Source organism: Danio rerio, chromosome 11, assembly GCF_052040795.2.
Source record: "Danio rerio strain M-AB ecotype USA chromosome 11, GRCz13ab, whole genome shotgun sequence".
Classification (NCBI taxonomy): domain Eukaryota; kingdom Metazoa; phylum Chordata; class Actinopteri; order Cypriniformes; family Danionidae; genus Danio; species Danio rerio.
The window spans coordinates 8,335,001-8,346,418 of NC_141031.1; the positions used below are offsets into that span (position 1 = coordinate 8,335,001).

The window sequence follows — 11,418 nt, forward strand, 5'->3', positions numbered from 1 at the left end:
CTCTAACTGCTCCCTACCCTGGCACGTGATGAACATTAACGCGGTCTGTCTACCCGGACCTCAGATGTTCAGAAGCTATGAGGATCATTCTAAGTGGTGTGTGTCTTACACTTTTAAAGACCAGTGGACATGCCTGGGGGACTTGAACAGAGATGGTGGTCAGGCTGGCAGAGGTGGAGGGTTAACATGTTGTCAAAACTCAGTTATTTATAAAGCTTTCCGTAAGGCCATGGCCAGTTATAAACACTGCTGAAAAATACAGCACTGAGCAGCTCTGGACATGTATTGCTCAATGCAAGGGATTTTAACCCCTGGATGAAAACCTGCAGGTAATACAGTTTAACAACAAGACAGTGCAGAGCTCAACATAAATGAGTACAGCCCATGTTCATTCTTTTTTTTCGGCTTAGTCCCTTTATTCATCATTGGTCGCCACAGCGGAAAAAAACACAAACTTAGCCAGCATATGTTTTATGAAGCAAATGCCCTTCTAACTGCAACCCAACACAGGGAAACACCCATACACACTCTTTCACACACATACACTACGGCCAATTTAGCTTAGTCAATTCATCTATACCGCATGTCTTTGGACTGTGGGGGAAACCAGAGCACCCGGAGGAAACCCACGCCAACATGGGGAGAACATGCAAACTCCACACACAAATGCCAACTGACCCACCGGGGCTCAAACCAGTGACCTTCTTGCTGTGAGGTGATCGTACTACCCACTACGCGACTATGACACCCTACACCCCATTTTGAAAATGAATATTTTTATACCTTTCTCAGTGAATATAGGTCATATATTTGGGTGAATTTGAACAAAACAGATTTATTAAACAAATATATTTATTATCTCTTAATTCCGTTGAGAATGTTTTCATCTTCTCTGGGGTGATTTTGTGTCTTAATTTGGCCAAACCTTTTTGTGTATCAGCTAGAAGAATGATTTTTGGTGACAAATCTTTTTTTACACAAATTTTGAGAAAATGCTTTGATTGGGTGGTTTCCCGCCCAACTGCATTGAAAAAAATGATTCAAAGATTATTCCTTGGATTTCCTCAATTTTCCTCATTTTTTTTTAAAAGTTAAGTGGTTGTAAACAATTTATTTGTGTTGAATTTAAACAAGAAAATTGAGTTGAACATTATTAAATTAAATTTGTTTAAATTCAACACAAATAAATTGTTTGCAACAGTTCTGCATGCAACACTTTTTTTCAGGGCAGTTTTGAATTTTGCAAATAAAACATGGCATAGGCAGGTTGACAAAATTTGAGCGGTTTGAAAACCTAAATTTTATATGAAATTTATTTACAAAGCATAACTTTGTGCTTCTACTTTATTCAGTTAGTAGTGACCAGTGCATAGCACAAATCACATGGGTCCACCCGCAAGAGGAGGTGAAAGTTCAAAATCTGACTTTCCGGACAAAGCCGACTCCCCATCGCATGCACAATCATCACGCAGCACCTATTAAACTCACAGCGGTTTATCAAAAAAACCTATTGATAATTTTTTCCACAATTGACAACAAGAATAATCTTTTCTAACCGGACCAAAAGAGCTAAAACAAGTCATGTGTGAGTAAACTCTCCTCACATTGGTCAGAGTTTCACAGTTTATTTTGCAGATTCTCGCTCAGCTGTCAGGGGGGTGGTGGTTTGGTGGTGTTTGACAAGGTGCACGAAACGTGTCTGAAGAGCTAGGAGGAATGTGGTGGTGAGGGTCATGAGCGTTTCTTAGAGCGTTTGTTTTGGCGCGGATCCGAGTGCGATTAGTGGATTGACATATGCCAAATGAACCACTCTAACTGGGCAAACGAGACAGATTCCAAAACAAAAGTCTAGGTGTGAAAGCACCCTAAGATGAATTTACACCCCATTTCGAAAGTAAAACATGCTCTAATAGACAGAAGAATCGTTGAATAAAAAATGCTAAAAAATAAAACACTAACACTTTGACGCGTACCATACCACTGAAACTCATGTGATCAGACAACATTGGCCATTCCCTTAAGCATACGATTACACCGGTGTGCTTGGAATGTGTACTTTAGTGCATTGGGTCATCAGATGTTAAAAATCAGTCCGCTTGGCGCAGAACCAGAGGAGGAGGTGCGCAGCGCCTGCAGAGCAGATACACTTATGGTAGAGAAAAAAAAATCTATGCTTACATGGTAGACTCTTAATAAGAGTACTATCTTAAACATATTAAAATCAGAGTATTGGTGTCCATGTAAAGGTACTCAGAAAGTGCCAGATGAAGTCGCGAGCTATCAAAGACAGCGCATTCCTCTGCCTTTCAGCATGCGCCCTCCAATGTTCACTCCAATTTGCTCAGTTCAAAGAATATTTGGTCCCTCTCTAAATTGAGTAACATTTACTCAAACACCATCTTTGTTGCGGTTGTCAGCCTATGGTTTGTCCACACTCGGGTTGTCAGGCGGGTTAGAGTAGAGGCTGCCTTCCCAATCCTCCTGTCAAGCTTAGCACCCAGGGAGAGGTTAAAGGTGATGGACATTTTGGACATCAAGCTGGTAGTCATCTACTATGATGACTGGCAGAGTGCCAGTGTCCTGGCTCAAGATATTTGTTTGTTTTTTTCAAACAGATAGTTAAAATCTAACTAATTCAAATATTATGCAGTGCACTTACATCTTTGTTAAGAAGCAGCACCTTTGGGCCCTCTGCAAGGTACTCCATAATGCCCTGGAGAACTTTTAATGGGTCTGTAGTCACTCTGATTCTCTTGCTCATAAGAAACTATGTGATGGTCTTGCCCTTCTCCTCAATTTGGTTCAGCAATTTAGTTTGGACAGGAAACCATACCCATTTATCTGTTTGATCTAGCAGATGGGTGGCTTCAAAGAGGTAAGGTCGTTATTCCATTACTTGGATTACGTAGTTTTTATTATTCTGAGTGATTCGCTGAATTAATCGTTTAATGTCACTCTCGGGAAGGGATTTTCTTTTAAATGCTTCTTTCAGAATTTTATTATTTTCCTCATGGTAGCCAATAGTCATTTGGTGACTCTGGTTCCTACTGACTGCAACCATAACGGTCAGATAATTTGGACTTTTTCCTATGGTCTCTGTACAAGGAATGCGTACAAAGCAAACTGTTGTCTAACATTCTCAACTGGGTTCTCCATTTGCAAAACAAGGGAGGCAAAACCTTGACCCACAAGATCTGTACCAAATTTATCCAAGAAGCAATCAGCGTGTTTCTCACCTAGTTGTTGTGCAATCTGCTTCAATTTGATTGTTCCTGGTCTGAAGTCAGTATCCATTAAGTCGTCAATGGATCCTGATCATATATCTTCTGTCTTTTGGTAGTGGTCTCTTCTTTTCCTTTTGTACATTCATTAACTTAACTGGAAACTTATGCCGTAAAAATTAAAACTACTGTGAAGTCACAGTTGGTGTTACGGTTGGTGTCACATGTTCAGTAAAACTAGAATTGTTGGAAGCACATGACTCAACCACAGTGCTTTGAGATGCTAAGTGAAAAAAAAATACAATAAAAACACAATTGTCACAAATTTGTTTGATGGAACTTTTACAGAGAGAGTAATGAGTACTGAATAGAATTAGTCTCGAGTAGGGATGTAATAATTTACTGTGAGGCGGTTGAAAATCGATTCAAATATGGGACGATTCAAATCAGTAAAAAATTAAACAAATCGATATGCATTTTTTTTAACTAAGCCCCCTCAGTTAAAAAAATGCATCGCAATTTGTTTCATTTTTTCGCAGTGTTTACAGGCGCAAAAGCGATTTACATGCACATCAGTTTAGATGCGCAAGTGGAATCCAATGACACACGAATAAAAGCTTAAGTCCAAGATTTCAAATTGTGCTTCCTTCTGCGTTTCGAACTGCAGTATTAAAACTAGCTCATGATCATATAATGGCTGGTCATCTAGGAGTTAAGAAAACCTTTCAATGCATGTCTAAAGTGTGGAAGCTGTCTCTTTTCCAACGAGTCGTCTGCAAAACTCAATTTTACAGAATCTGACCTTGTATCTAAGCTATATGCCAGAATTACATCGGCCAGATGTTATAGCTTTAATTAAGCACTTTCCTAATATCTTTTCCAATGTCCTATCTCAAACCAACGTTCATTCAGTTTCATGACATTGATGTGGAAAATGCCGGTCCACTTAACAACCTTACAGACTAAACCCCATAAGGAGAGAAATAATGAAGTCTGAAGTACATTATATGTTGCAAAATGGCAAGGCTGTACCTAGCCAAAGTTCTTGAAGTTCACCGTGTTTGCTTACAGATTACAGAAAACTCAATGCAGTAACAAAACTTGACTCCTTTCCTTTACCAAGAATTGACGATTGCATTGATTATGTTGGTCCAGCTAAATTTGTAATGAAATTAGACCTGTTAAAAGGGTATTGGCAAGTGCCATTATCGCCGCACACCGCACAGCAAAAAATGTTTTTATAACTCCTGACTTCTTTGGTCAATATTCGGTAATGTCCTTTGGCAGGCAAAATGCTCCAGCCACCTTCCAGCACCTCATGCGTTTAGCACTGCAAAATATACCTGACTGTGAGGCATACTTAGAGGACACTGTCATCTTTTCCAGTGAAGTCTGAGATTCCTAAAGCCACAATTACTTACCTTGGGAAGCAAGTGGGCCAAGGCCAGGGGGAACCAGTGGATGTGAAAATCACAGTCATGGCAGAGTTTCCCAGACCCTCTAATAGGCAAGAATTACGTCGTTTACTAGGATTAACCGGTTATTATCATGGATTTTGTTGTAATTTTGCAATCCTAGTGACACCTCTAACAGATCTTTTAAAAATCACTCGCCAGTTTGCGTGGACACCGGATTGCGAGCGTGCTTTTGATGGAGCGAGGGTTCTTTTGTGTGGACTCTGATCTTGGCTGTGCTGGATTTTTCCAGGGCTTTCGTGCTTGACATTGATGCCGGCGCAGTGGCTGCAGGAGCAGTATTGATGCAATTATCAGTCAAATGTGGAGTTGCCTGGCAGTTACTTTTCTAAAGGGTTTGACTATTGTCAGCGACGATGCAGTGCAGTTGAGAAGGAGACCTTAGCTTTGTTGTTGGCCTTGAGACATTTTGATGTTTACTTGAGTGCTGGCCCTTTTCCGATAGGAGTGTACGCTGGTCATAATCCACTCGTCCATAATCAAATCGTTACATCCCTAGTCTCGAAAGACGTTGAGAGTTGTTACACACCTGAGCAGAATGCACTGATCAATCGTCTGGACTGTATTAGTAGCAAAATCCCATCCCAGTCTGCTGCTAGATAAGTGCTGCAGTCAACAACATTTGTAACTCCCAGCTTCATCAACTTTGTGATAACAGTTTCCAGTTGCTGTTCTTCTAGTGACAGGACTGTGCTTTAGGGCAACCAGCAGTCTGCCACCTTTATGGTAGTGTCTTGTAGTCGAGAAGCTCATTGAGTCTTAATCAAATCAAAGTACCAGCATCATTATCTACTTGCAGCAATTGATGCCACTGTGAAAGTGATTTTGTGATGTTTCTGAAATACTTACATGCCCGAAAACACCTCTTAAAGTAGCTGTTCTTGCTTTCAAAATGCATTTTCCATGCGCAAATAATGGCTCAAACTGCAATGTGAGATCTGAATAATGCAAAAGGTAATGATGTTAGGGTCTGCGTGGGAAAAGGGCTTGCCTTGTTTCTATGTACTCCTCAAAAAGGATCTTCATGTAGGCAACCTGCGATTCAGACACTGTGGGAGCACAAACTAGCTCAACCACCTGCCTAAGCAGCAGTATGAATTCCCAGACAACATCCTTAGGATTTCTTACTACGTCATGTAGCAAGACTGGTGGAAAGTGACCACCAGTTTTGGGCAGCATGTCCTTCAAGTTGTCACATTAACAGACTGCACACCTGGACTGCACACCATTGTGAATCTGCATATCAGCATTTTTTTGTAACACCAGCAATGTCTCACTGTAACTTTCTCAGGTCCTTTTAGAGGCTGTAGAAAAAAGGATCTCTTTGAAAATCCTCTTTTGTAATGTGTCAGAACCTGCAAAAATGTTCTGTGGAACTAAAGTTTTCAGTAAATCCACCAAGATAGTGGGATCCAACTTATGCATAAATATTGCCTAAAGTGTAATACACAGCAAGAACCTTGTGTTTTTGCCTGGCGGACCCCAGAGGGTTTGCAACATACCTTGAAACAACATAATCTGAAGTGCTTGTGGATCAAATGCAAACAATTAATTGCATTTTAAGGAGCATCCGTCTCTAATATCACAAAGCAACCCATTTCGCTTTTGTATGCTAATGCTCCCTGCCTTGGTCTATAGCCAAACCGGTTTGAGTTTGTTTTTCAACTCACATGTGATGTTAGAAATGGGAAACCAGGGGGAAAAAAAAGATAAATAAAAAGATTCATTTAAAAGTAGAATTCAGAACCACTGTGCCAATCTGCTGCTTAAAAAACATCTACTTAGAAATACAAATATTTTTAGGTTTAGATTTAATTACCATCACCATCATTATTATTAGTATTATTATTATTAATAATAATAATAATAATAATACATGCATACATACATACATACATACATACATACATACATAATTAAATTCTCTAGCTGTAGTTTTATTATTAGGCCTACAATTTGTGCAGAAATGTATTAATCCCAATGTTAATAAAATCTTTACCGTTCTGCCTCAGGGTTCTATTTGTACAGAATAAAAATGTGAATTATTCAATATACAACGAATATATTTTTAAATAGTTGACAATTAAATTGTTATGAAACACGAGGCTTGAGAAGGGAAATATGATTAATCAGTCTAAATGAGACTCCCTTTTTTGGCCTCCCTATGCCCGTTCCAACATCTACTATGAAGGATTAATAAAATATATAAATAAAGACATCTACACCCGAATCATTTCACAGAAATGAAAATCGTTTTAGTCATACTTCAATTAAATAAGCAAATAAATATTAAAAAAGTTTGTACTTCATCTGCAAATTATTCCTAATAGTCTACAGTGTGCGCGCGTTATAACTATTCAAAAATCTGCCTAAAACATACTACCAATAAATTCAATAAAAATATATATTGTGCTTTCAAGAACTCTTGGGATTTATTTCTATATTGCATACACCTTTTTTTAGTTTGCTCATTTGATATTTTCTGTGATTGTGCTTTCCATTCTGTGATATGAATTAATATTTGCACAGTTTTTATTTTATCAGTAATTTTTCTGATACACACCATCTGAAACCTGTAATGAGCCAACTTATCACATTTCCAGGTCAATTGTGTAACTCATGCAGTCTGCGCATACAAATTGATGATAATCGTAAAGCTAGACTGACTGCAGAAGAGGACATCGATCCTCAAATGCTTAGTAATCAATAGAGCGGCCATTTTGTGATCAGTCATTATGACTTGAATAGATGTTTAACAATAGATATCAATATAGGCCAGTCAATGTTCGGTAATCTGACTGTGATAATGGTTTGCTATTATGTTAATTGCACAAGAGAGAACGTAAGAGCAGCAAAATCATTCATATCATGAGAAGTAAAATACTGTGTTGTTTTAAACCTGCAGGATACATAAAAATGCCATTCTGTGTGACTAAACCAAGCAGTTTGACCATGCTAAAGTGAATAAAGACTGTGAATGATTTTGTAATTTGTCAGAAAAGCATAAAATCAAACAATTCTCAACCATTGTTGTTATATATGCATTTACCTATCTTTTTTTTGGGCATAAGTTTGAGGCACCCCTCTGTAGCTGCATAGTAATGTGCTCTTTCTCTATAAGAGAAGATCGCAGCATTATGCCATTTGTTTTTTTAGAGAAAGCTAGATAATGTAATGTTTTTCAGACAAAAATCTGTAGTGTAACAGTATTGAGAGGTATGAAATTTAATTAAAACTAAAAACAAGGCTGTGCAAAAGTTTGGGATCCTTCTTTTGTGTGGATTTCAAAATAAATCTGTAGTCACTTAATGCTGATTGATCACAACACAAACTTGATTTGAGTGACTCAGGGTGCTTTCACACCTACACTTTTGTTTCGGAACGTATCTCGTTTGCCCAGTTAGCGCGGTTCGATTGGCATATGTGAACAGGGCAATCGCGCTCTGTTCCGCGCCAAAGTAATCGCTCCGAGATCGCTTGAATGAGGTGGTCTCGGCTCGATTGAAACGAACCCTGGAGCGGTTCGATTGTAGTGAGAAAGCGATCCGATCCGAGCGCGGTTGTATCACTGTGTTTTATGGATATGTAATAGGCATATACGGCTATATGAAGAAAGAATTATGATTGGGGTGGGAAGTTTCGCGAGTCTCCGGATGCCCGCAAACGAGTGATGATCTCCCGGTAATCTCGCGTCTCCCTACAGGTCCTCAAATAGGCATCGTCGCGCACCCTTCTCACCCCTCCCCTCCGCATCTCTCCTCAGACACATCGCGCGCGCACCCTGTCAATCACCACCAAACCACCACTTCTCCTGACAGCTTAGCGGGACGCTGCAAAATAAACCCTGACACTCTGACCAATGTGAGAAGAGTTTACTCGCACGTGACTTGTTTTAGCTCTCTTGGTCCGATTAGAAACTTTGCAGTGTGAAAGCGAACCGCTCCAAGAGCAAAGAGCAACAATGTAACAATTGTAATCTCTGTTTCCGAACAACTGAATCGATTCACAGGTGTGAAAGCACCCTCAGTGAACCTTAACAATCAGGTTCAACCAATCATGAAAAAGGATATTTGAGTTAGCTAGTTGTGCTTCTCCTTGTTGTGAACTAGAAAGTAGCAACATGGAAACCTCAAAAGAACTTCCTAATGACCTAAAACTAGGGTGTAAGGGGAAGGATGCAAAAAGATGTCACAAAGGTTTGAAGTCTCTATCTTCACAGTCAGAAATATAGTAAGAAAATGGAAGGCCCCAGGAACAATTCTTGGAAAAACTAAGAAAAATATCTGAAAGGAAATAGGGAAGAATGTTTAGAATAGTCACAGTGCACCTCCAAAGATCTCCAGGAACATTTTACTGCTGATAATGTCTGTACATCATTCCACAGTCCAGAATACTCCGCCTAAATAATTTTTAAAAAAAATATCGTGTGGACAGATTCCACAAACATAGGTGCTTTACAAGGCGGAAAAGGAACACAGCATTCCAGAAGAATTTGATCTCTACTGTAAAATATGGTGGGGGCTCCATCATGCTGTGGGGTTGAGTGGCAGGTGTGTGTCAGCAGATTCTTAAGAACAATGTTCAGGAATCTATCAATAGGCTTGCAATTATGAAAATGGTCAGGGTTGGCCAAACTTTTGCATGAAACAGTCCTATATATACACACACTCTTCTTGCTGTTGTACTTCTTAGTGAACAAATGTGCATTTTTGGTAGATTGTCTGGGGAATAATGAAGCATTTAAATGCATTTTGATAGTGTGATGACATCCTGAAACTTCCAGTGAGTGTGAACAGTGTGAGGAAATCTGAGGCCTGCTTTCCATGAGCTCTCTCTCCATAGGGGCAGTGCAGTATGCAACATAAATACATAATGTGGTTTCTGTCTATTATTTAAGGAATAATAAGTTAGTGCTGGGTAGAACACATACAAATTTTCCATATATATTGTTTAGATTTGGAATTCATATTTTTGAAGTTGTGATTACGACACTTTGATCAAAAAGAAATGATGTTTGTTTTCGAATATAGAGCTATTGAACATATTAATACTGGCAACAATTAGTTTTTTGTCTTTTGACAACCCTATTTAAATTTTTTTAGTTATTATTTTTTGAACATTTATTGTATAACAGAAAGATACATTTGGTCCACATCATTTACAATATCAAGCATTTGATTAGGAATGGTGCCGATAAAAGTGAATAAGAGGAAGAAAAACAACATAAACCAAACAAAGAAATATCAACAGGTTATCTGATCTAAGGATAGAGAAATATTATATAAAGAAATTAGGAGTGAAGAGGGCAAATAAAGAAGATAACACATAACAGTAAGGGGGGATATGGGGGGGGGGGGGGGGATCTGTTTCCACCGCTGGTCAAATGAGACGGGCATAGATCACTTCCTTCTTTCCATCCCTTCTTTTGGGCCATGTCTTTTAAAGATGTTTCTGTGTTCTTCACCAAGTCTTTCTATGTAGCATCCTAAATGCAAAACATTGTGTTTACTGTACTTCATGTGTAAGTTTCCAAATGACACATTTTGAACAATGAAAGCTTAGTGAGGCCTAAACAAATGTACTACACCCTTTAAAATCATAAAGTTACGGTAGGGTAAATTACTGTAATTATTTCTCTTCATTATTTGTGTACTGCACAAATATGAATAAAAATATGGGTAAAATATCACCTGTAGTAAGTCAGTCTGGCCTCTGTGAATGTACTACACCCTTTAAAAACAAAGTTACAGTAGGGTGATTTACTGTCATTTTTTTTCTATATATGTGTACTGTAAAAATATGAATAATAATAATATGGGTAAAATCTCATCTGTAGTATGTCAGACTGGCCTATACAAATGTACTACACCCTTTAAAATCATAAAACTACAATTGGATGATTTACTGTAAATATTTTTATAAAATATTTGTGTACTGTAAAAATATGAATGAAAATATGGGTAAAACATCATCTGTAGTAAGTCAGTGAGTGCTCTGTGAATGTACTACACCCTTTAAAAACATAAAAAATTACTGTAGGGTGAATTAATGTAAACACTTTTCTTCAATATTTGTGTACTGTACAAATACGAATTAAAATATGGGTAAAATCTCACCTGTAGTAAGTCAGTCTGGCCTTTACGAATGTACCACATCCCTTAAAGTCATAAAAGTACAGTAGGATGATTTACTGTAAATATTTTTCAAAAATATTGTGTACTGTAAAAATATGGCTAAAATCTCACCTGTAGAAAGTTTGTCTGGCCTCAGTGAATATACTACACCCTATAAATACATGAACATACAGTAGGGTGAATTACTGTAAATATTTTTTTTTCATACAATGTGTCCCAAAAGGATTTGACAATAGAACTATAAAAAAAAAAGATGTTCCTGAAATTCAATACCTTTCCAGCAGAAAATACAAGCATTACTATCTAAATTAAATCTTTTTGTAAGAAATTCATTACATGGATAAATGTCATTAATTGTTTTGAAATGTGCTTCTTTCATTTTAGGTAACAAAGGAAATGACAGGTATCTTTGTCTCATTGCGGAACAAAGTTGCCTGACGGAAAACAAACAAATCGCCACACGAATCAACTGTCAACTAATCAAAGTCATCGAGAAAATACAGTTTTTTTTTTGTTATGACAAAGATTTTCGTTATGTAACACTTACTTTGTTGTTCTGTAAAGAAAGTGTGCCGTCAAGAGACCAGC

General features: G+C 38.0%; 1 protein-coding gene across 5 annotated transcripts in view; it reads left to right on the top strand.

Moving 5' to 3' along the window:
* dnase2b (deoxyribonuclease II beta) overlaps positions 1–11,418 on the top strand; it is a 19,953-nt gene extending 8,535 nt beyond the window's left edge. For 3 of the 5 annotated variants that reach the window (XM_087273292.1, XM_087273293.1, XM_087273295.1), the window contains one exon: positions 1–385. This exon is cut by the window's left edge and continues 82 nt beyond it. In XM_087273292.1, the coding sequence (XP_087129418.1) occupies positions 1–253 (253 nt within the window). In that variant the 3' untranslated portion in view covers positions 254–385. Of the gene's footprint in view, positions 386–11,214 lie in introns of those variants that run through there. The other 2 variants (XM_087273294.1, XM_087273296.1) reach the window with 1 other exon arrangement.